The sequence below is a fragment of the Lepidochelys kempii genome, chromosome 19 (genome assembly GCF_965140285.1).
Source record: "Lepidochelys kempii isolate rLepKem1 chromosome 19, rLepKem1.hap1, whole genome shotgun sequence".
NCBI lineage: Eukaryota > Metazoa > Chordata > Testudines > Cheloniidae > Lepidochelys > Lepidochelys kempii.
In genome coordinates this window covers 5,403,887-5,428,901 of record NC_136398.1, presented here as the reverse complement: position 1 = coordinate 5,428,901, position 25,015 = coordinate 5,403,887, and the positions used below count along the sequence as shown (strand labels likewise).

General features: G+C 53.1%; 1 protein-coding gene across 1 annotated transcript in view; it reads left to right on the top strand.

Moving 5' to 3' along the window:
• Positions 1-357: 357 nt before the first annotated feature.
• COL9A2 (collagen type IX alpha 2 chain) overlaps positions 358-25,015 on the top strand; it is a 40,984-nt gene continuing 16,326 nt past the window's right edge. The window contains exons 1-18 of the mRNA XM_073317498.2: positions 358-482; positions 3,101-3,175; positions 6,448-6,483; positions 6,573-6,635; positions 11,079-11,132; positions 11,912-11,947; positions 13,314-13,337; positions 14,202-14,255; positions 14,656-14,709; positions 15,647-15,694; positions 17,019-17,075; positions 17,872-17,925; positions 18,463-18,516; positions 21,473-21,526; positions 22,026-22,079; positions 22,895-22,948; positions 24,204-24,257; positions 24,795-24,848. Coding sequence (XP_073173599.2) covers positions 411-482; positions 3,101-3,175; positions 6,448-6,483; positions 6,573-6,635; positions 11,079-11,132; positions 11,912-11,947; positions 13,314-13,337; positions 14,202-14,255; positions 14,656-14,709; positions 15,647-15,694; positions 17,019-17,075; positions 17,872-17,925; positions 18,463-18,516; positions 21,473-21,526; positions 22,026-22,079; positions 22,895-22,948; positions 24,204-24,257; positions 24,795-24,848 — 951 coding nt within the window. The 5' untranslated portion in view covers positions 358-410. The remainder of the gene's footprint in view (positions 483-3,100; positions 3,176-6,447; positions 6,484-6,572; positions 6,636-11,078; positions 11,133-11,911; positions 11,948-13,313; positions 13,338-14,201; positions 14,256-14,655; positions 14,710-15,646; positions 15,695-17,018; positions 17,076-17,871; positions 17,926-18,462; positions 18,517-21,472; positions 21,527-22,025; positions 22,080-22,894; positions 22,949-24,203; positions 24,258-24,794; positions 24,849-25,015) is intronic.

Sequence of the window (25,015 nt, the reverse complement as noted above, 5' to 3'; positions counted from 1 at the left end):
TTTCACAGCCCTTGTGCTATTTTACAGCCGTTTTATACCAGTGACTCTCATTCAATTCGAAAGCACAGGATCTCTGGCTAGACTCTTTCCCCTGGCCTGCCCTGCCTGGAAGAAATTCCCCTTCACCTGAGCCATGAACTACAGCTAGTCCCCGGGGTCTCATGTGACAGAGGAGGGCGTGAAGGGGACTCCCAGCCAATCTCTCTGCCCTCAACTAGGAAGCTGCTCCATATTAATGAGTCTGCCCCACCTTCTCTCCTCCTCCAGGCTATTGCAAAAGCCTGTCCAGCTGTTGGATTTGCAAGCTTGTGCATTTGAGGGCTGGCTGGCTGGCTGGCTGGCTTTACCTGGACTTTCAGCTAGCAGAAGGGGAAACTTCCCTGCTTCTGACCTAGCCAGAAGCCCTCACCATGGCTAACTGCTTTGGTAGCCTAAAACTCTGCCTTCTCCTCCAAGCCACCTGCCTATGCCTGGCTCAGCTTGTAAGTGTTCTCCTTTATATCCTTATGCTTGGAATGTGTCAGGGTTGGGCTGGGGGGCTGGGGAACTGTCCCCTGTCTGCACCCCACTGTAAAACGTTGAGCTCTTTGTCAAATTGCTTGCAACGCTGAGCTGCTTTCTGATTCTTTGCCTTCTCTTATTTTTCTATGAGCTTTCAGCTAGTTTCCCATTCCGGCAGTGCTTAGCCCAGGGAAAATCCATAGGGAAATTCCCAGGGGGAATCCAGAGCCCCCATACCCCGAAATAACTTCTAACTACTTGAAACCATCTTCATCTCTGTCGGGAGAATGAGGGGGCCCTGGAGAAAGGGAGCGCCTGTGTTGACACCTGAGTGGCACGGTTCTTTGTGAGTTTTTCAGACTCACAAGGTTTTCTTTCATTCACCATCCGTGTCTTTTGCCTCCTGTCCCCTCGGGGCCGTGCCTACGTGTTTTTGGTTAGGTGGAATCCTGCTGCAATTGAGTTGCTGCAGAACTGCTTGGTGTCAGCCAGACTCTGGGAGGAGGGCTGCGTTCATTAGCCACTGCTAGGGAAGGGTTTGAATGGAAGGATTTGCAGAGAGGCAGCAGGCCTTTTGTAGGTCCCTGGATAGTTGCGAAGAGGGATAATGGGGATAAAGCCCTAGCAGGGATGAAGCCAGGTTGGGGATATTCTCTCCCCCACCCTCATCCCCCTTGATGATTTTTGGAAGCATCATACAACCTGGTTTCAGAGTAACAGCCGTGTTAGTCTGTATTCGCAAAAAGAAAAGGAGGACTTGTGGCACCTTAGAGACTAACCAATTTATTAGAGCATAAGCTTTCGTGAGCTACAGCTCACTTCTTCAGATACAACCTGGGGCATTCTAAAGAGAAGGAAGGTGCTCCTTGGAAGTGTCTTTAGGTGCCAGAGATAAGCTAGCCCTGTTAGGGGATGGGTTAGTAATGGAAGGAAATACTCCCTCTGCCCCCAATTTGAGTGCTACAGAGGGACACCCCTGCTGAGCTCTTACCCCCAAGACTGGCTTTTTTTTTTTGGCCAACAAAAGAAAAATGAAAATTAATACTTTTTTAAGTGGAAGTGTCATTTTCCAAAGAAAGGTTCCAAGCAGCGAGTGGGAGAGAAGACGGGACAGAGCTGAACAGGGCCGCTCTGAATGAAGCTCTCCCTTGACAGAGAGCTGGAGCACACAGTCTCTTGCACAGAAGAGGCTTGTGGTGGATGCATCGTGGCTTGTAGTAGCCTGGGAGCAAGCTGAATCCACTGCAAGGGGCGGGCTTGAGTCCACAACAGCGCCTAGGGCTTGGGAGCCCTCAAAACAAAGAAACATTTGGCAAGGACAAAGGTGCCTATTCATTGGGTACTTCCAGGAAACTTTGCTCTCTCCTGCTGGCTGGCTGCTATTACATATAAGGAGCAATAATGATCTTTTTTCTTTTTCTTTCTAACAAATGTACAAAACCAACTGGCCTCTTCTCTTTAGAATAAATAAGCACTGATGAGTGAAGAACAAAGCCCCGAGCTGTCGCTGGCCATGTCAGATGCAACCAGCCCGTCTGGTTTTTGTTTCCATGAATCCCTGAATTCCATCTCTGCTTTTAGTCTCTCTTTCCTTAGCACGCCCCAAGAGGGGAGCAGGGATTTATTTGTGGAATTCCTACCACAAAAGCCTCAAGGCTGCAGATGAGGCTGCTTCTGCAGAGATCCCTATTCTTGACATGGGCTAAATAGCATGTTGTGAGATTGCAAAGATACTGTGGAACGTGCCTTAAGTGTTTCACCAAGGGGCTGGCACAATTAAGTCCCCTAGCAGAGTTTAAGACTGTGAGATTTTGCAAAATTGCCCAAGGGATTTGGACACTCCATTGCCTTTAAAATTATTGGGACTGGGGCATCTAAATCCCCATAGCAACTTTGGATAGTTCAGCCTGCATCTTTAACTCTGGATCAACTAAGGTGAGCTGCAAAAACAGAGGCTACTTTAAAGCGCATCCTTAAGATCGAAGTTGCCTTTTGGAAGCGGGATGGGTGGGTGGAAGCATGATTCTGATCTCCGACACACACACACACTGCTGTAATTCCACTGGTTTCCATGGAGCTACTCCTGATTTACCCCCGTGTGCCTGAGCTCAGAGTCAGGCTCTGGGTTTCACTCTGTAAAGGAGAAAACGCAAACCCTGGCTGGGCTGTTTGAGAACAAGGAGCAGAATCAGGGACCAGCTTGCTTAGATGCTGTCCCTGGCCTGCCCCATTCATCCCTATATAAACCCCAGCTACGGGGGAGAAGCCTCGTGCCTGCTTCCTTTGCCAGTCAGAACAAAACTGCTCCTGGATGGGCTGTTTTGCAAGGGCAGCTCTGGACGGGGAGAAGCAGCTGTCACTTTCCAGGCCCTGGGCTGTTTGCTTTGTGTCTCGGGGAAGGGGTCCCCATGGCACGGAACTGTTCGCATGGCCGACGGTTGGAGCTTCACACCAGGCCTCCCTGCTGCTCTGAGTGCCCCGCCAGCCTGCAAACTGTGATCTGAAGTCCAGATGTCTCTCTGGGTTAGCAGGGCCGTGAGCTCTCCACTTGGGGCATTCTCTTGACCGGGAACGTGTGCTTCTCTTTCCTTTCCCGCAGCGAGGTCCTCCAGGAGAGCCCGGCCCCCGGGGGCCCCCGGGTCCGCCAGGAGTGCCAGGATCCGACGGCACTGATGTGAGTACACAGCTCACTAGCCTGAGCAAGGGGTGGGGGAAGGAGAGGGGCAGGGACAAAGAGGGGCATTGTGTCAGGGTACATAGTGGCACTTCCCAGCTGTGGCCAGCAGAGGGCGGAGGTGTGCACAGTCTGTGTGCTGAACCCCTGGTCTCTGTGTGCGGTAGGATGGAGCTCCTTCTGCAAAGATCCCTCCTCTCCTAATTTAGGGCCCCGCTTGGCTCCAGTTAAGTCCATGATAAAACTCCCTGTAGCAGCAGGATCGGGCTTGACATGCACACCTCCGCAGAGTCAGCCTTTGTCATGCCACTGGGCTGGCTGCAGGAGTCACCGGATGATGTTCTCTGGCTTGTGGTATGCAGGAGGTCAGGATAATAGGGAACAAAGGAGTGGATGGGACCCCCTGGCTCATCCAGCCCTCTGCCATCACAGGCCCCCTGGCCATGTAATTCTATTAATGAAATTACCAAGCTTCGTCCTGAAACTAACCAGGTTAGTTTCCTTGTGGCCTTCACATCTATGGGTCTCTGCAACTAGCCAGGAGCTGCTGTTTTGCCTAGTGGTGGAAATAAAAGGCACAGACCCTCTTAAACTCAGAGGACCCAAACCCCTTCATTCCAACAATGCAGGGCAGGTCAGGGAAGAGAAACTGGAACAGTTATATTTTAACCCTCTCATTGCCGGCTCTCCTAGATTCGCCAGCACGCGGCTGCCTCTTTCCATGTGTTTGTGCAGCGAGCAGTGCAACAGGACCCTGGTCCTGATCGGGGCCTCTGAGTTCTGTTGCAATATGGATAAAAATAAGGGCATCCACCATTGTGTCTTAAAAGAGACGCAAGGGCTCAGCATCGTCTTTCTTTGTCCGTTTCAGAGTAGTCTGGGCAAGGGTTGTCCCTTCTGAAGTCACTAGACTGTGGATCTGCAAAGGCTGTTTTTTCTGGGATACAAATTGATAGCCAGGAGGGACAGACTTGTCTCCAAGGGCCAGATTTTCAAGGGTCTTTAGATCCCTAAAAGTGCAGCTAGTTACCCGGTGAGATTTTTTTCAAAAGCACCTTGAAATCAATGGGAGTTAAGGGATTTTCCCAATCCCATTAGATGTTTATCTGCACCTTTAGGCGCCAAAATACCTTTGCAAATCTGGTTCAGAATGGTTAATAATTAAAATAATAACTGTATTTGCAAAGCCCCTCTTTCCCTGCTCCCTGGAGCCCCGGCCAAATCGCTCAGGGTGCTGTCAGAAATGAGTAAAACGTCTCTGAAATGTACCGAAATGCAACAAGCCTGGAGTAAAGCCATCTGCATCAAGCGCCAAGCAAAGGGCCCAATCCTGAGGCTCCCCCACTCAGGCAGCTCCCGTCGATTTCAAAGGGAGGGTTTTGTGGGGTTGGGCCCAAAGATGAGAAGTGCAGAGGGGATCCTAAGGGAGGAAGAAGGGGTGGAGGGAAAGGGTCTACACGTGGCTCTTGCAGGGAGCATGATTGAAAATGCGGTTGGGGCAGACAGAACGGGTTCATCTGGGGTTTGAAAGTGCAGGGGGAGGGATCGGGGCATTTGGAGCAATGGGGTGATTGCCTGCTCACTGGGGATGCAGTGGTGAGGTTTCTGAAGGGCGTGCGGTGCCTGAGGCTTTCCGCCCGAGGCTCAGGGAGGGTGCCTGGAAGATAGGCCAGGCCTGTAAGTCATCAAGAACTGACCTGTTCTCTGGGCCCAGCCCCTCCAGAGAGACGCACCATCCGTGGTGTGGGATTTTGGTGCTATTTATACACTGAATGTAGCTGTGTCCTTCTCCTTGGGATCCACCCCCTGGAAGCTGGAAGCCAGGGTGGGGGAGAAGAGCAATGGCTTTTGACGAACTGTCTCTCTTCCAAAATCCTGTGGAGCATTTGGACCAAGCCTGCTCTAGTCTGGACAGGCTGAGTGCGGCCTGATTTGGGTGGTGAGCGTCATCTCCAGACCAGTGTGATCACGTGCAGCCCATGAAGGATTCTTCTCATCTCAGGCAGCTAGGTAACCATGTAGTGCTGCTTAGGGCTAGCTCATCGGAGGGCTAATGATGCACTTTTCTTGGCAGGTTTAGAGAACCTGAGGCCTCCTGAGGGCTCTGTGCAGAACTGAAAGTCTGTTTCTCTTTTTGGGGCCCCAGCAGGAGTGGGTGAGAGGGGCTGGTTCAGACATTCAGAGGCCTGGTGCCTGGTGCTGTCATCCCTTAAAGCAGGACTGAAGTACTAAACTGCACTTCGTTCCAATGCAGGCAGTCCCCTTGAACTAGCCAGCCCAGATCAAATCCGCGTTTGCCCCAGTGTCCTCGTGTTAAGACACCGGCCCTTGGGTGAGAAATATGAGTGAAGCCTGGGTTGTGAGGCGCCTTGTTACCTCGTCAGACAGGCCACATTCCAACTCGGGTCATTCTGCACCCCCTGAATTCCTCCCCCTGGTTTCAACTGACTAGAGCTTTCTTCTCACCCGGTCCTAAGCTGGTGCATTGTGTTGTGTTCCACAGCTGCCACATCCCATCCCAGAGGGGGCTGCCCTTCAAGGCAGGGTGGAGCAATCCCTTTAGGCCAGCAATTCCCAAACTAGCCCACAGTATGGCTCCCCTCTTAAAGTTAAGATACCCTTGAGCACGAATCCTGGTTCTAATCCCCGGGGCACCCAGAGACCTTGGTTGCAGAGCAGAGGGATATTAGAGCACCATGCGGAGAAACCCTGGAGACAAACCTGTTTTACTGCAAGGGGCAGGTGGTGCAGCTGGGATACACCCCCCTAGCTTGTATGTGCTTAGTTCCTCTCTCTGGTTGCAGCATTTGGGACCAGCTCTCCTCTCCCGGCCTGCTGCTCCAACCTCTCCAGCTCACTTTACCCTTCAGTTCTGTCCCCTCCCCATGCGTTCACTGCTCCTGCTCCGTCAGTTTTTGAATGACTCTTAAATGGGACCCTGTTTGAATTTTACACCGAAGAAGCGGCTTGGCAGCAGACCTGAGTCCCCGTGTGGTAACCCAGATGGGGAGAGGAAGCTGTTTGGAGACTGACACCTGCCTGGATAGAAATCCTCCAGCAGGGCAGATCTGCCTCCAGTCTTGGGGGCTGACGATTCTCCGCTGTGGCAGGCCATCCACCTGGGTGTGCTCCGCAGGCCATCCACCTGGGTGTGCTCCGCAGGCCATCCACCTGGGTGTGCTCCGCAGACCATCCATCCGGCACTCAGGAATGGAAGGCTCTGCAGAAGCCCAGGATTCTTTCCTGTTTATAATGATCTCTTGTTTCCCTAGGGTGACAAAGGCCCGCCAGGCGCTGCTGGGACCCCGGTGAGTATGCTACCAGCTCTCCGACATGCTTTGATTTCCACGCCTTTTCAGGACGTTGACTTTAATTTTTCCCAATGCCTATTTTAAAGGGCTCCAAGGGGGAACCAGGCGTTCCAGGTCCGGACGGGCCCCCCGGGAAGCCAGGCATTGATGTGAGTACAATCACATTCTCTTCTCACAGCTGCTTAGTAGATGACAGAGTTGCCTCCCATTCTGCACCTTTGATTAGTTGCTCCAGACTCCCCTGTTCACGGCTGTGCTTCGTGAACTTAGCCCTCGTCCTGAGCTTCCAGATCCCATCCCATCCTCAGGGATCCCGTCGTGTGCATGGGATCCAGGGGCTGGAGTCACAGTTGCCTGGCTTATATATGAATATTCATGAACTGGAGTCCAACCGCAAGGCTAAAAGGAAGAGGGTCCTGATGGGAAATGTAGTCTTTAAGGTGGGAAGAAACAGCTGATCTCAGAGGAGGAAATGATCCTTCCTTCATGTGTCGGGGCAGGAGGAGGGGGGAAGGGGATAAAAAGTGGGGGGAGGGGGGTTGAGCATTGTCGGAGGGGGGGTTGTTGGTGTCTGGAGCACCTCCCATAGGCCAGTGAGGAGACAGTTCTGGGGAGCAGAGACTTGTCATGGCTCCCGCCTGTCTGACCTGTGGAGGGGAGACTCACAGAAAGGGGACCGTGCAGTAGAATGGCTGAGCCCGACGGAGAGCCCCAGGGGCCATCAAAAGCGCTCTCCGAAACAGCCCTCGTCCCAAAGGTGGGAGGGCCGGCTCGAGAAACAAGTAGCCCAGAGGGTGCTTCATGTTTCCAGCCTTGCTCAGATTATGCAAAGGCAGCTGTTTGTCCACAACGCTCCGCTCATGTGCTTCAGCACCCCGCCGAAGCCTCCCCGCTGCTCCAGTCGTTCCCCCGCTCACAGCTCCGCCGACGCTCCCTCCCAACCGGCAGCAGCACGAACCCGCGGCTAGTCCACGCCTGCCGCCCCACCCACCACAGCCCCGCCCGGGCACCTGGGTCCTCTCATGCCGGCCCCCTGCTACTGCAGCCCTGGGCTCCCTCCTCCCCAGCTCCGCCAATGCACCTCAACCCTGTCCTGCCGTCCCCTCCACGGTTCCATTCCTGGCCTGCCCTCTCATGTCTGCCATGCCCCTCGGGCCTGCCTCGCAAACCCCCGCTGCTGTTGGAGCTCTGAGAGCCGACCAGAGGTGGCAAGCTGTGCTGTGCTGTGCAGTGCAGTGTGTTTACAGCCTGGGGGGACAACAGCTGACCCCCCCGAACTCCTTCGGCTGCGGGAATTGGAGCAGGATCAGAGCACAGTGACAGTGGAGAGGAATGGCTGGTGCATCCGCTCACTGGGCCAGCTCGTCCCTTTGTGCTAGACCCTGCGTGGGGCCATTGGGTAGTTGCCCGGTGGCTCTGAAGTGATGCAGCCACCCCGCCTGAGGCCCCAGATCATTAGAGGGAGCTCAGAGGGCTGGGAATTCTCCAGCTGAAGGTCTTTAATCTGAGTGGGATTTTAGGTTAACTCTGATCTCTGGCAGCAGGATGAGGAGGAATTGGGCTGGGACTTATTCTACCGAATCTGGGCCTATTATTGCACTCGGCACAGTTTGTTATTAACTCTGTCGTGAGCCGGAAAGGCCCTTTAGAGACCCGAGAGGCGTCTTCTTATGCAGAGTTGCTTCCCACAGTCCGGCGGGGGCTCAGCTCTGCATGCTGCTAACATCCTTTGGACCCATTTCTGTTGCCTCCAAATCCCTTTGCACAGAAGCTCAGGGTGTCCTATTTGCAATGAGAAATCCAGGCTGACTGGAAGCTTCTCAGGCTGCTGCTGTTTACCAGCCTACCCACCCCAATCCATCTGCTCCCTAAAAGGGCACGTGGCCTCATAGAGTTTTCCGTACAGGGCCTGGTCCCACTGAAATCAGACATCAGTGAGCATTGGATCAGGGTCAGAAACCCCCAGAACGTAGAGGCACCAGGTACCAAGCCAGCCTACAACACATATTTCTCTAACCACAGCTGCTGTGATAGGCCCCGATTTGGATCTCGTTTACTCCAGTGTAAATCCACTGGAGTCACTCCCAATTTACACTGGTGTAAATGAGATCAGAAGCCATCCCATAGGCTTTGTCTGCACTGGCAAAAATGGGATCTGTAATTCTCCAGCAGGACAGCTCCTGAGTGGTAGCATGAGTAGGAGTTGTAGTGTAGACAGGGCTCAGGGGTGCGCCCACATTTTTATCACTGGGTTTTGGGGCTCACAGGGGCTGTTCATAATAACTGCAGGGTTTGTGGCTTTAAAAATGCTTTTAGGACTGAAGGAAAAGTGTGTGTGTGGAGGGTGTGCACCGGTTTGCATGGTGTCTGTGTGTAGAGTGCGTCTAAATACAGGGATGGATGTACTGGGGAGGTGGGTGTATCTATGTGTCTGAGAGCATGTTGATGTTTTATGGTGTGAGCAGGGCTGAGGGTGTTTGGGGCAGAGGGGGAGATGGCTGGTATTCAGATATGTGCATTGAGGTGTTTGATTCAACTTGGAGGGGTACTGAGGGGAGTCTATTGATGGGGGGCAGGATACGCAGCTAGCAGGGGGGTGTGGGTGAATGTGCGGCATGTTGTCTGAGCATGGGGTGTCAAGGGGTGTTTGAGTTTGAAGCGTGGGTATGTATCTCCGGAGGGCAGTTGTGTTTGTGGCTGAGAGGCAGAGCTACACAGACTATTACGGACAGGCAGAAACAAACACAGTTAAAGTATACAGTCCCATATATATACATATACTTTGCAATTGGAAGCGATTTCTTAAACCTGTTGACTTCAATTCATGCCTTCAATAATAAATGAATAGAATAATAAACCTTATTACAACAATGTTTTATTCATCCAGACTAATCCTCCCACTACAGATCTCAATTATTAGAATAAAATAGAAAAGAATTGGGCTGAATAGAGAGTCTTTCATATTCGCTATGTAAGGGTGCTTTACAAAGAGCTAGGAATTAGACGTTGCAAAGTGTGTAGCTCAAACAGTCAGGGGTGGGTATGAAAACCTCCTCAGAGTGAGCCAGATTCAGATCTCAGTGGCCCATGCTGGTGTAAATCTGGAGTAACTCCAGATTTACATTGGTGTAACTGAGATGCGACTATGCATATTATTACATCTGTCTAGTTATCCACCCAGAGTCACATATCTATCCGTCCCATCTCATTGCAGTATCTGAACACCAAGTTAGTGTTTATCTCAATAACAAAGGACACTTGATTTGATTATTTTCTAACTTTTATTTTATACCATTTTCGTTCCCTGTGCTGCGGAGGAGTGGGGACCTTTGGAGCTGGGCTGGTTCTTCACTCTGAGGACCTGATCCTGAAACCCTCAATCCCACAAATAATCCTTGCTCACCCAAGGAAGGATTTGCTCCCGGAAGGGTTGCAGGATGGGACCTCTGGTTTGTAACTTCCTCTCACCTGCCCTAGTGATGGCATTGAAATTTAATTCTTTGGTCTCAGTGACTGTTATATCCCTTCTTCCTTTATAAATAGGAGCTTCCCACTCATCCGAAAACACACACACACACACACACACAGACAGTTATAAGGCATTCTGTCTCAGCAAGAGACTAAAAGCCTCATTTTCAATACAGGAATGATGTGATGGCAAGTCATTTGCTGTGTGTTGTGTTTCTCTGTCTGATCTTGCAGCCCTCACGCAGGGGAACAAATTCCTGCAAGCAAGACTCCAATCTCATTCATAAAGTGGTGTAAACCCAGAGTAACTCCACTGATTTATACTGACGTAAATGTGGTTAGAATTTGGTGCAATGATTTCACTGGGATTGTTCACATGACTGACACCTGTAAACCAAGCCTGCTCATGTTCGGTGCCTTCTTTGATGTGGACAAATGTCCACTAAGGTCTCAGTGCAGAGGAACTCCCCCGTGGGATGGGAATGCAGCACTCCCGAGGGCAAAGTCCCTTCTCTGAGATCTGGCCCACTGAGCTTGTGTCATGGGCAAATGCCAAAAAAGCTGAAATCTGTGGCCATGTCAACAGTACGTGGCGCTGCAGCTGGGCTGCTGTACCGGTGTGGCGTAGACATTTCCTGCGTTGATGGATGGGTTTTTTTGTTGTTGTTGCTGTAATTAATCTACCTCTCCGAGAGGCGGTAGCTGGCTCGATGGAAGAATCCTTCTGTCTGCCTAGCTGTGTCTACCACTGGGGTCCGGTCAACCTAACTGCGGTGCTCAGGGCACGAGGGAGTAGCTAGGTCCGTCTAATTTTGGCTTGAAAAGAAGGAAGGCTTGATGGGCAGCAGCAGTGGCATTGTGAAGAGGCGGGACGGTGGTTTATTCCCTGTGTTTCGTGGCACCACAACTTAGATCTAGGGCAAAAGCAACATTTCAACGTTTGCTGCCTCTTGTCTTCAGAACAGATGGACGAGCCCTTAGTAGCTTGTTAATAACCCAGCAAACCAGGTGGCTAAAACAACCCCAGCATAAATCCAATTGCATGGAGAGCCCAACGGAATGGGAAGTGACAGGGAAGAGGGTCTAATAATGAGAATGACTGTCTGCCATCTCTCCTCCCGCAGGGCCTGACTGGCGCAAAGGGGGAACCAGGGCCTCTCGGGAGGCCAGGGACTAAAGTAAGTGACTGGGGCTCTCGAGCTCCAACTCCAGCGCTGTCTTGTCCCTCCCTCCCAGAGGAGATGGGCGCAGAAGGGGGAGTTGGTTGGGGTGGTGAGGCCTGTTGGGTGGATGCCCAGTTTAGCCATGTGCTGGGGTCAGGGAATATATGGGATCTAGTCAGGTGTGTCCAGGCCCTCAACGGGTGTAAAACGGTGCAGCCTCACGGATTTCACCTTTGCCATAGGCCAGGATCCTGGGCTGAGACCAACACGAAGGTGAGATAAGAAGCCACCCTACTCATTGCACCCAGAAGGCCCAGTCAGGATCAGGCCCCATTACCCAGCCCTGTACGTGTCCGGAATAGGAGACGTCCCTGGGGGTGAGCTTTGGCCCTCCCAAGAGCAAGGGCTTGATTGGGCCAGTGAGATGTGGGCAAGCTTCCTGAAACGAGCGGAGAGTCTCATTGGTGCCAACGGGAGCTGAATCCGATCCAGAGGGAGACCAGTCCTCCACTCCTGTGCACTATTAATTATGATTACAATAGCCCCTAGGTTCCCCAGTGCGAGCCAAGGAGCAGGACCCATGGGCTAGGCCCTGTGTAAACACACAACAAAAAGACAGTCCCCGCCCCAAAGAGCCGACCGTCTGCACAGCCCTGCTTGAAGCCAATGAAGGTGCTGCTGATTTCCGCCCATGGAGTGAGCCTGGATGCACATTTTAAAATGAATCTCCCCTGCCCCCCATGTCCCATTTCCCACCCTGACCTAACATTGACTCTCTTCTTCTGCCCTGCCAGGGCCAGCCTGGACTGCCAGGGCCACCGGGACTCCCCGTGAGTATCAGCTTCTGTCACATCAGCTGGTCAGAGAAGTCTATTGTTGTTGTCGCCTAGTGGCCTGGGAGTGGGAGCCGGGGAACGCCTGGGTTCTAATCCCAGGCTCACTCTGTAGGCGTGGGCAAGCCAATAAACCCCTCTGTGCCTCAGTTTCCCCCATGGGTAGGCTCACACGGGCCCACCTCGCCGGAGGAAGGATTGCGACGGGCTTCCCGACGCTCCCCTCTCCCTGTGCCTCACCCCTGAGCTTAGAATGAGAGGGGATTTCAGTGTCCCTGGCCCTTCCAGTCTCTGGCCTGCCTGCTGAGAGGGCCAGCCAGAGGGTCGGCCAGTGCTGGTGCCCGTCACAGGGGTGGTTTTGTGCTGTGAGCGCTTGTCTCCTGGAAACCAGGCTGAGACCCCCCAGCTGGTTCTTGCAGCAGAGGTGGCTAGCTGGTCCCTGTTGCTCTGTGGAGGTCGTAGAGGCCACGCAAGCTGTCCAGACCTCTGTGGCTTTGTCCACTAAACACTCTTCCCCCATCACTAACGTGGCCTTCGTTGAGGGAGATCCCACTGCCGCTACCGCCCTGCTCCCGTTCTTATGAGCTGTCCAAACCTCCGGCATCTTTTGACGAAGATCCCCGGGGGGCCCACGGCAGCTGTCCCCTGCAGTGCCCCCTGTTTGGCAAGAACATTGGAAGCCCCCGGTACCTCTGAGATCCGTGCATGGAGGGACCCTCAGCATGCAGCTCTCCCCCTCCAGCAAGGAATACGGGGCTATAGGGAAGGTCAAGGAGCAGGCAAGCCAGAAGAGATGTATATTGTTCCCACTCTTGCCCTGTAGAGACTTCCCCCCAGAAAATTAACACAGTCTTGGGCTGAGTTCAATCTGAGAGGAATGATGTCCCAGTGGCTAGGGTGTTAGCCTAGGACGAAGGAGACCTGGCTTCCATTCTCTGCCCTGCCACCGACTCTCTTTGTGACCTTGGGTGAGTCACATAGTCCTTCTGTGCCTCACTTTACCATGTGTAAAATGGAGACGATAGCCCTGCCCTACTTCTCAGGGGTGTAGGGAGGGTAAATACATTGAGGGCGAGGTGCTCAGATGTTATGAAGGGAGCCAGCCGAGTATTGAAGCTAGCGATTGTACTTCCTGCGTAGTGGCAGGTCAATGAAATTGAAGCCAGTGGAACTGCTCTGTAATGGGGAGCAGGGTGTGCCCATGTCCTTTGCTCTCTATAGAGTGAGAACCAGAATCTGACCCCCCCATGGAGTCCCTGCATGTCTCCCCCAGCCCCGGGTGGGCAAAGGGGCTGTTGTGTTTTCTCAGTGTTGTCTCTGAGTCAGAGAATTTCAGCCCATTATAACTTTCTTTTTGTTTCAGGGCCCTGGATTGTCAGGACCTCCTGTAAGTGCCGTGCTGCCGCGGCTTGGTTTGTGTCTTTGGCTGGGACGGGGTGGGGGCAGAATGGAGTTTTAAGTAAAAAATTCTCAGCAACTTGTGAGTGGGGAATTTATCTGCTCAGGGGTGGGAGGGATAGCTCAGTGGTTTGAGCATTGGCCTGCTAAACCCAGGATTGTGAGTTCAAACTTTGAGGGGGCCATTTAGGGATCTGGGGCAAGAATTGGGGATTGGTCCTGCTTTGAGCGGGGGGTTGGACTAGATGACTTGCTGAGGTTCCATCCAACCCTGATATTCTGTGATTCTATGACTCCCATTAGCATCGATCCCAATGCTGTGGCTCTCCCTGGCCATGGGAAAGATTTAACCTCCGGTGTCCTAGTCTGGGCCTGCACATTAATAACTGGAGTGGATCTAAAGGATCAGAGATGAGTCCCAGGAACAATGTAAATACAGTCACATTAACGCTCTCACGGCTGGCCCATTATTATTCCCCTAAAACCAGAGCAGGGCAAGTATATGGCTGCTGCATTCAGCAGCAGATGGCCCCGTTATTCCCATTCTACCTGGGTGTAACAGATACATTTAGCATCACAGCAGCTAAGTTCCGCCTGGAGGTAACCTGTTGCCCACAGGAGCAGAGCAGGTGCTATCTACCTGCCTGCGCCTGATTCACGTAGAAGGCACAACCTACCTGCAAGCGCCCGAGGGACCCTAATACATTCAGTCCTAGGCAAAGGGCTAAAATCTTCTTGTGCAAAAGCACTTTGCTCTGTGCAAGATCCCCTGGCAATGGATATTGTGTCCTATCACCAGCACATTTTGAAATCCACCAACGTGTGTAATGAATGACTGTCTCCTTTTTCCAAGGGGCCTGCGGGTCAGGTTGGACTTCCTGGTGAAATCGGAGTCTTGGGCCCTAAGGTGAGGAAGCACCGATCTGCGCATGCACCGGCTTGTTCCTCTGACCCTACCTAGGGATGAGCCGGATTTTCAAAGGTCAGTTCTGGCTGCAGGAGCTCAGCCCCCGGATGGAAACACACCGTTATGGAAAAACTCCTACTGGTGACAGCCCTCTCAAAGAGCTGGCCTCAGGGGGCTACTTGCTTGCTGCTACGCAAGTTACTGCTTCAGTTCAAGAAGTAGGGGCAGCTGCATTTGCTGCTGAAAGTCACGGGTTCAAGCCCCATGAATGACTGAATTAGTGCAGTCTCCATGCTATGTAGCCCCCCTCAGGGGTACTGCATTGTTCTCCCTGACCTGACTCTCTTAGTAACTGCAGCCTTTTGCATGTTAACTTTATTTTGGGGTTGCCTCTTTTCAGGGTGAACTTGGACCTGATGGACCACGAGGCCCCCCAGGTCCCCCTGGGAAACCTGTGAGTATTAACCCATCTCCCCTGGAATTTCTCATCTGAGGTCCTAGCGTGAAGGGTGGATTAAGGGAGAGTCCTTGATCCAGGCCCCGGGATTGGACAGAATCCATATGCATCAGAAAGTCCGAATCAGAACTGCAAGTGGTGGTTAAGGGCCTGATCCAGGGAGGCACTCAGCACCCCGATCAGGCCTGTAATGCACTGCTGAACCCTGCTCAGCAGCCACCTGCATGGGGTGGAGATGACCTGAGCTAATCAAGGCTCATGCTTCAGGGTGTAAAGCTGATCTCTGTGAGGGTCAGGAAGGAAACGTCCCTGTGCGCAGTCCCTCTGGAACCTCAGGAATTGGGCACTGCCTTAGACAGGCTGCTAGAGTCTTTGTGGAGTGGTGAGGAGTGGGATACCTGGCTAAACTTTTAGCTGGTATGAAGGGAGGTGGGTTAATGGATTAGATGGGCCAGTGTTTGGGGCTAGTCTGATTAAACCCTCTTCATTTAAACTGTGGACAAATCACAGCAAGGTCTGTGTTCTACCAGTCAGCTATTAAGGTTAATATTTGGGATTTGGGCTAGATGTGAGCTGCATGGTTTCCCAAGGGACTATTTGCAGATGGAAATGCTCCAAGGGCTGTGGCCTGGGCCAATGGTGGGCAACTGGCAGCCAGGACTCCTGGGTTCTATTTCCTGCTCTGAGAACACAGGGTATCTTATGGTTAGAGCAAGACAAGACGTGCAGCCAGGACTCCCAGCTTTTAGTCCCAGCTCTGCCAATGACTCAACTGTGTGACCCTGGGCATGTCGCTTCCCTGCTCTGTGCCTCACTTTCCCCATCTATAAAGGAGGATGCAATGTTTACCCACCTCTGTAAGCTGTTCTGAGATTAAAAAGCTGTGTATTGTTACTGTTATGTTAGGGCGCCTGATGGTTTTATTTCATTCCAGGGCCCCCCAGGACACATCCAAGGGCTGGAAGGCAGTGCTGATTTCTTGGTAAGCACTGCAGTTACATTAGGCTTTTAACAGACCCTCCCAGTGTAACAGCAGCTGAGAGCTCATTCCTGGGAAATGCCTTAACAAGTGTCATTTGGTAGCAGGGAAGAGATGTTTTGCAGCAACTTCTAGTGCTCAGACTCCTTCAGAGCTGTGATGTTCCCTGCACTGGCTGCCCCATTCTTTGAAACGCTGTGCTGCTGGGAGCCAAGGTGACACTCACTGGGCCATCAGCGCTTGCAGCCTTTGGGCCTCATCCTGCTCTGACCTCTGGGAGCAAATTGTATCTGCCAGCTCCTGCCTTTCCCTTCATGTGCCATATGCAGATGGTTGCCCTTTAGACTGGTGTATATACAGAGCCGAGCTTCTCCTTTGGGGCTGGCATGTAGTCAGGTGTGTCCCCTTAGGGCAGCGTCCTAGAGATGCCAGGTCCCTTTTGGGCTGCTCATAGAACCAGGTCAGGCCCTGCTGTGGGGGCTGACAGTGCGACTGGGCCCCTGGGGTGGGTTCACAGAGCCACGTCTGTCCCTACAGAGCCAGTTCTGAGTTGCCCCAGCTGCATGGGCTGCCCCCAGTCCTTTACTCGCTGGCAGGTGGCTGGTTATACAGCTTGGGTGTCCCCGTTGTAACCCGGCAGTGGCTCCCTGCCTTCCTTCTTGTCCTCACTAGGGTGGGCCTCCTCCGACCTGCAGGCAGGCCCATGCCATGCACAGGGGGAAAATATTTACTTCCTGGGGGGTATTTCTCGTGGTGACTGCCTGGCTCTCTTTGCACATCCCCAGCCCTCTTATTGACTCATGGCTAGATCTCTCCAAGGGTCCCAGTCCGATGGTCAGTGAAGTCAATGGCGGGACTTCTTGTTGATTTCAGTGGCAGGCAGATCAACGTTCGGAGAGTGTGTGATGGCAGGTCTGCCACGCTGAGGGGTGAGGGCTGTGGATCTGTGGCTCAGGCTTCCCCTACCCCCCGCTGCCTGGGATCGCCCCCACCTCCCTGGTCACCTCCTACTCTGCATTCTGCGTGTGATTTCACGGAGCAGCACAGACCCCCCCGCCCCAGAAGGAGACAGGCGGGCTCAATCTCGGGGGCGGAAGGATGTGCAGAGCATTTGCTTTGTGCTGTGCTAATAATACAGGGCGAGGAAGGCCTGGAATTAAATGCCTGCAAGGGGCAAGTGACTCTGCAATTTCCCTCAAGAGCTTTATCGGGAAAAGCTCCACTCACGCGAAGCCCCAATGCTGGGCGCACCCCAAGTGCCGCTTCTCTACAGCCTAATACTGTTTTCTGATTAAAACAAGCTCCTTTTCTTTCTCCCACCCACTAGTGTCCAACCAACTGCCCGCCAGGGCCCAAAGGCCTCCAGGGACTTCAGGGACTGAAGGTAAGGTAACGACACCCCTGACCCAGGTGTTGAACCGGGGACCTCAACACATCAGCCTTGAGTTCTTGAGCTCTTATTTGTATTATTGCAGCACCTAGGTGCCTGCGTTGCGGACCAGGACCCCAGTGAGCTAGGTGCTGTATGGACATAAAGGGTCTGCTTCTCTCTTAGCTTGGAGACCGTAGCGGATGCATAAACTACTATCCAGGATCCGGCCCCTAGCTGGCTAGCGTGTTACACTGAGGACACAGGCTTGGGGACCTCCCCTCCGCACTCCTGCCAGCCCCCACCTCCAAATCTGAGAGCAGCTTCCAAAGGGTCCAGTGCTTCTGCCAGGCTCCCCAAGCCCTGCTTGCTTTGCACAGCCCCCTCCTGGCATAGGTGCGGGAACTAGGGGTGCAGGGGTGCTGCTGTGCCCCCCTGGCTTGAAGTAGTAACAACAACCCAAATTACATGGTTTCCGCCTTCAGCATCCCCACTATATACATGGTTGCAGCACCCCCACCTCCTGGGCTGGGTAGAAGAGTCTCCCGGGGGTGAGCTGTTTACTGCTGCCCTCTGTGGTCCTTGGCTGCCCTCTGTTGTCCTCGTGGATGGAAGGACACGGTGGGCTGCAGCAGAAAAATGCCCACCCTAGCTTCTGCCTGTGTGCAAACGCCCTGCGGTACCTGCCCATGCGTGCGTGATACGCCACAGCTGGGGGATTTACAGGGCAGACGCTGAGTGCGCCCCCGGGGGAATCACTTTGAGTGCGGGACTCGGGGGAGCCTTAATTGCCATCTCTTTTCTCCTTTAGGGACACAAAGGCCGCCCCGGTGCCCTCGGGGAATCTGGCAGACAGGGCAGGCCGGTGAGTACAGCTCTCCTTACCAGGCGTCCCAGTCAGATGGAGAAGGGTTGGGGTGGGGGGGAGGGAGGACAGGAAGGGGGAATCTCTGCTCTCTCCTGTGTGGAGATGAGAGGGGGTCTGGAGGGAAAGAGAGACCGAAGGATGGAGAAAGTAAGGATGGGTGAGGAGAGAAAAGCACCAGGAGAGAGAGAGAAGGAAGGGGATACTGGGGGTTAGGAGGAATAAGAGTGAGGGATAGGGGAAAGAGGGGGGTCCCTGCCCCCGGGCTTGCACCAGGAGGGCCAGTAAATGGAGCTGGAGCTTCCCATAGCGTGTCCCAGGCTGCCTGCTCTTCCCAGCGCTGAGTGGCTGCCTGGGGACTGGCTCTTCATCCTCCCCAGGGTATTCAAATCCCATCCCCCATCACCATCCCTCCTAGGGTCCCGCGTGCGGGGATTGAGGGGCTCTGGGCAGTTTAGACCTCAACGGCCAGGGTTCGGAGCCAGTTCGCGGAGCCTTTCCTGCACTGACGTCTCTCCTCTCTCCTGTTCCCCCCAGGGTCCCCCGGGCGACATGGGCATTTCCGGAGAACAAGGCATCCCCGGCCCTCCAGTAACGTATTTACTGTTCTTATCGCTTGGTGCTTTTGACCTAGACTCATGGCCCAGGGGATTAGTTTATTTGTCACATTAGGCATTTAGGGACCCCCCCCCCCCCCCGAGTCCAGCACAGCATAGCTCCCTATGGCTCAGCTACTCCCCACAGTCTGACCCATCTCACTGTTAGGGGGGTTAGTCTGCCTCAGTCTCCCTTGGCCCTCTGGGGCGGTGCTGAGGGATTCCGCAGCCTATTCAAGTCCTGGGATGCAAGGTGGAGCCAACAAAAGCCCCACCCCCTGAGAGGGCGGGGCCACGGAACCCAGAACTTCGCTGATTATAGGAGACAAAGGGTGAAAAGATGAGGATGTAGTTCACGGGGACAGAGCAAGGGATCCCACGAGGACAGTAACCACAGCACCCACGGTCATGAGAAGGAATCGAAGGAGTCAGGATAGGGCCCAGAGGAACTCTACAAACCAGGGACTGGAAAAAAGGCAACAGCCACAGAGAGCTCCCCCATCCAGCTTCCTCCTCCTGGACGGGCATTTGGCCATGCCGGCCAGTGCCAGGAGGGGCTGAAGATGTCTCGAGCAGCCCTGGAGTGCGAAGTCTTCTATTTACACCCAGCACAGTGAGAACAGGCGAGGTTCCCGCACACAGTGTCACCAAAACACCTCCAACCCCGCCCGAGGGAGAGAAAGGACATCTGGCTCTGAAGCTGGTGCAGTCCTTGGTCTCTCTGCTGAGCCTACCACTAAGGGGATAAATGAAAGAGGCACTGGGCTGGGAGTCAGGACATAGATTCATAGAATCATAGATATTAAGGTCAGAAGGGACCATTATGATCATCTAGTCTGACCTCCTGCACAACGCAGGCCACAGAATCTCACCCACCCACTCCTGCAAAAAAACCTCTCACCTATATCTGAGCTATTGAAGTCCTCAAATCGTGGTTTAAAGACTTCAAGGAGCAGAGAATCCTCCAGCAAGTGACCCGTGCCCCATGCTACAGAGGAAGACAAAAAGCCTCCAGGGCCTCTTCCAATCTGCCCTGGAGGAAAATTCCTTCCCGACCCCAAATATGGCGATCAGCTAAACCCTGAGCATATGGGCAAGATTCACCAGCCAGACACCCAGGAAAGAAATCTCTATCCATGCTATAAAAAGGCTTTTAGGAAGCTGGGTTTTATTCCTGGTTCTGCCGCTCACAGGCAGTGGTTACCCTCGGCAAGTCTCTTCCTCTGGGCCTCATTGTCCACCCACTGGAACGTGGGGATACATGATTCTGACTCTGCTGTGTAAAGTGCATTGAGCTCTATGGATAAACGGTGCTGTGTAGAAGCGATGTGTTATTATGCTTCGCTGTTCCAACAGGGAGCCAGGTTCCTTTCTTATTCTTTCATCTCCCACTTGTTTCATCCAAGCTGCTGAATAGTAATGCCGTCTCTTCACTGCCAGTCCAGGACAGATCTGAGCCAGTGTCTTGGCAGTGACAGGCTTTGTAGCCAACTATTCACCGCGTTGGGGCCATCTAGTTTGCTTTTCCTTGATTAAAAACAGAGTGATCCAGTTCTGATCTCAGATATGCCGCTGTAAGTCCCTTGAAGTTAACGGAGGTGCTCTGGATTTATGCCAGCGTAACAGAGATCAGAATCTGGCTCTGTGTCTTACAGTCGTGCTAATACTGTGAGCCGTGAATATGGAATTCTGTTGTTACTTTGGGCTTCCTGTTCAGGCACTGCCTCAAACAAGCTGGAGAAATGGGAAGACTTGAGAGGGCAAATACATTCCCTCAGGAGGCATGAATACAACACGGTGATTCGTCAGAATTTGAGAGGACTCTGCCTTCCCCCTCTAACCAGTGAGGCAGATAGATGGAAGTGAAATGCGTCTCAGAGCCAGCTGACAACATATTTCTCCCAGTGTAGCACATTCCCGGCATTCACTTTTGTCACTGTGCTGCACACCACCGCCATGGCATATTCTCCTGCTCCAAATGTAGAGTCCTGCCACTTTCACTAAAGGAGAATCTCTGACTGCGGTGTACGTCCTCTGACACACAGCTGAGATGTTCTGATTCCACCCAGTAGAGGGCAGTGGTGCATATGGCCAGCAGCCGGTGCATTGCAATATGTTTCCCTGTATCCAGTCACCTCTGCAAATCCTTTATATGACCCTTCCTTTCCTAAATCTTGGGGGGAGGGGGAGTTAGCAAGCAAGTTCCTCTCACTACCTGTGTAGAGAACACAGGAATGTATCATCCTGGTTATGTTGTTTATAAACAGGGAAGAAATGTGCATGAAGAGCTTGTATTTTATATGACCAGTAAATGGAAAAATCAATAGGCTCAATTTTCCAGCTATAGTGTGTGTGTGGGGGGTTTCTTTTAATCTCCCATGAAATTGATTGGGAACAGTGATTCGCCACAGAGGTGGGGTCTGAGCACAGACCTGAGAGCCAGGAACTCCTGGGTTGTGCCTCTGATCCTGGCACTGATTCCCTCTGTGAGCCTGGGGAAGTTGCAAATCCTCTCTATGCCTCAGTTTCCCCCAGCCAAAAATGGGAATAACACCTACTCTTAGCGGGGTTGGGAGGACTGATTAATTCATGATTAACTAGCACTTTGAAGAGGAAAAGTAATTAATGGCCAAATCCTTCAGTCCTGAAGCAGGTGAAATCCCTCTGAAATCAAGTGGGAGCTTTGCTGGAGTAAGGACTGCAAGCTCGGATCCATTAATAATAATAAACTGTTGGCCAGGAAGGGGCATGGGTGGAAATTGGCAGCACTTGCAGGGAGGGGAGGGCTCAGCCAGTGTTTCATAATTAACACTAAAATAGTATTTTCCAATAACACTTCTAAAAAGAATCACTTTATTCCTGGGTGGAGGTGTTCCGCAGAGAGACACCCTGTTTTGGGTGCAAGATCTGACCAATTCTGACTAATCCTGCTTCTTCTCTTGCTTTGACAGGGTCCTCAAGGCCTGAGAGGTTACCCTGGTATGGCGGGACCAAAGGGCCAGACGGTAAGGACGCCAGGGAGGTGTTAAACAACTCCCATGCTTTGCTCTAAGGAATGGAACCCTAGGGATGGAATGGGGTCTGGTGATTAGAGCAGGGTGATGGGTTCTGGGAGTCAGGGCTCTGCTAGCTCTGGGAGGGGCGTGTGATCTAGTGGTCAGAAGAGGGGACTTGGAGTCAGGACTGTTGGTTTCTGTTCCTGGCTCTGCCGCTGATCTGCTGTGTTGCCTTGGTCAAGTCCCGTCGCACTCTGTGCCTCAGTTTCCCCATCTGTAAAATGGGGGTAATGATCCGACCCATAGCAGGGTGTGTGGCACAGAGTATTATCATCATCATCATTGCTTGTTGCTGAACTCCCAGCCTTCAATATCCTAGTGAGCATCACTGACGTCCATGTTTGAGAGCATCAGGGGAAGGGAATTCACACACCGACCTGGCTCCTATGTGCTAGGGAAGGACAGTTCATAACATGTCCATAATCTAAACTTGTGCTCTGCTTTTCAGGGTCCCCATGGCTATAAAGGAATGGTTGGGTCTATCGGAGCTGCTGGCAGGCCGGTAAGTCCTTTCCTCTCTCTTCCTGGGCTGCTGCAATGATTCCATGTATGTGTCAGATCACGTCCCACCTAGCATCCATGGGGAGCATCTGTGCAGCCCTGTCTGACTCGCAGAGAGCCCTGTTGTTATCCTCCCAAAGGGTAGATCCTACCATGGTGAGTGAAAGCTCAGGGCACCCATGCAAAATAAAACTGAGATCCCCAGTCTGGAAAAGCAAGGCTGAGTGCGTTTCCTGACACCATCGACTGCCCCCAAAGTGCCAATTTCTTCCAGAGTATCCAGCGCAGCAGCAGCCCCTGTCCCAGTGAAGCGTCTGTGAGTCAAACCCTTCTCTCAGCTGCATCTGTGCAAACCCTTTGAATCCACTGGCCTAAATAGGAGCAACATTCATCCCCATCTGTGTACGTTGTTACAAGGGGGATGAGTTTAAATAAACAGGATGCAGTGTGGCCTAGTGGATGGAGCACCAGCCTGGGGACTCAGGACATTGGGGTTCTCTTCCTGGCTCTGCCTCTGGCCTGCTGGGTGATCTTGGACAAATTGCTTCTGTGCCTCAGTTTCCCCATCTGTAAAATGGAGGCGATGATATTGACTTCCTTTGGCGATCGGCTGATGAAAACTGTCTTGGTCTTGTTGTTAAATACAAGCCCTTGTACTAGCTGATCTGCAGTTTTGTGGCTGAGGCTCTTCTCTCCCCTTCGGATCGTTCCTGCTCACCTGGCATTGTCTACACTCCAGGATGGATTGTGAGGCAGGGTAGGCCTGTGGCATGGAACAGCCCTGTTAAGCCTTTCTGTATTTCCCTTCTCCCCTAGGGCGAGGAAGGCCCTAAGGGGCCACCTGGTGGAGCCGGCGAGAAGGGAGACCTCGTAAGTTAACTGTTTCATTGTGCTCCATGCACAGGTGTCTGCATGGGGTTTAAGAGGCAGGTATGGTGGCCATGCATTATGCCCAGGTCATATTTCACATCCCTGAAGAAGTGCTTTAAACCCAGAGCGCTTCATGCTTCTGTTCCATGCTTCACCTGTGGGCAGATGTGCCCCCAGCTGTGGCGTTCCAGACCGGTTCCTCACACATGGCTCTGCCAAATGCCCCTCTGTCCTAACCCACGGTCCCCCTTGCTATCGCAGTCTGGGCTCCCCCAAACAGCTCTGCCAATGCACTCCCAACCCTGAGCTGCTATTCCCATCCAGCGCCTCTCCCGAGCAGAGCGGCGGATCGTTTGGCGATATGGACGAACATCCAGTAGGGACTCCTCTGCCGTTCCTAAGACCAGCTCATTTCACAAGCCAGGTGATAGCCCGATTCCAGAGCTGCTGGGTGGAGGGTCAGTTAACGTACTGGACACTGGCAACATGTAACTCGGTGGCCAGACTTGGCTCCAGGACAAGAAAGGAAACGGTCTCTGTCAGGAAGTTGGTGGCTTCACATAGCTTTCCAAAAGCTGCTGAGTGCATTCCCTGAATGGAGAGGCTCTCGCAGCTTCGAACCCCTCCGGCCTTTCCCAATACCCCTACAACCCATGGGGCAGAAATGGGTCCGAGAGGTCTGCAGATTGCAGTGCCCCTGCCCTGCCCCCACCAGCCCATTCCCTCAGCCTGATTCAAGGTCTTCGCCACCGCCACAGTGTGACCAGAAATGCCAGCCACTCAGATCCCATGCAAACAGGATTAGGGGATTAGAGGACCCCCGGGGATAAAGTCCAGACAACGGAAGAATCAAAATAAGGATTTGTGTGTTTGAAATTGCTCCAAGTCACCTGACTTCCTTCACTACCACCCTGAGCCATGCCTCTGCAGGTAGCTTGGGAACGCCAGGAACTGCAGCTCCCAGATATTCGGTTTCCTATTCTTGCAGTCATGGGGGCTTCAGGCCTCCAAAGTGGGTGGGTGGCGGAGGGCTGGGAGAATCGTTCGCCACCTAGCCCCAGATCAGGTCCAGTCTCCCCTCCTTTCTCCCCCACTGTGACCCAGCTGTGCTGCGATACCTCCCTTTGATTCTGCACGAGTTAACACTCCCCCTAAAGATGGGGCGCAGAACCTACAACCTGATCCACTAGGGTTGTGCTGATGTCCCCAGAGCCAAGAGGGATGGTAAAATAATACTTGTTCTCCTTTTTTTTAGGGTGCCCGTGGCTTCAGGGGTCCCCAGGGAGCAATGGGCCCCAAAGGGGATAATGTAAGTACAGCATGTCTCTGGATTCAGGCGGAGAGCCTTACCAAGAGCATCTTGCACCCCTGCATTTGTCCTCTGCTCCGTGCTGGGCAAGGGCCTGGCAGAGATGCTCCTGCCCATATGGCTGCACCAGCCGCTCTGGATTCAGGGGTGAAGCTCCTCAATCAAACCTGATTTGCTTCTCTCCCAAGGGGCTTGGGGTTCCCCCTCTCCCCGCCTGCCCCTCCACTCCCCCTCCCTCACAACCTGCAGCCACTTGCATCTCTTTGTTTGGGGCTGCCCTCTGTCCTGTCCCACTCCCTGCGAGCTGCCAACGAGGGGGGACGGAGAGGACGTTGCTATAAGATGGTGTGGCCACACCTGCAGCAAAGGGCATCAGCCCCTAGGCATCTGTCCCCAGATCCTCTCTTCATGATCCACCTGGCTTCTCCATTGAGGCTCTGCACATCTGGGCTTCCAAGCAGATTGGTCCTAACCTGCACCACCCCCATCCCCCCCGGCAACTTTCTCATGGTGACTGTTCCTTCTCCTCCTTTGCAGGGACTCCCTGGCATCGATGGTAAAGACGGCACCCCCGGCACCCCTGGTGTGAAGGTGAGAGGCCAGGAGGGAGTGTGGGGAGAGGTTGGATAGTACCAGGATGTCTCCAGTTGCTCCTCCATACTTCCCAGTGTCTCTCTTTGCCCCTGTACAGATCAGACCGTTAATTCCCCTGCTCCATGTTAGATTCCCTGTGGCTGGGATCAGGCAGCCCCAGACCC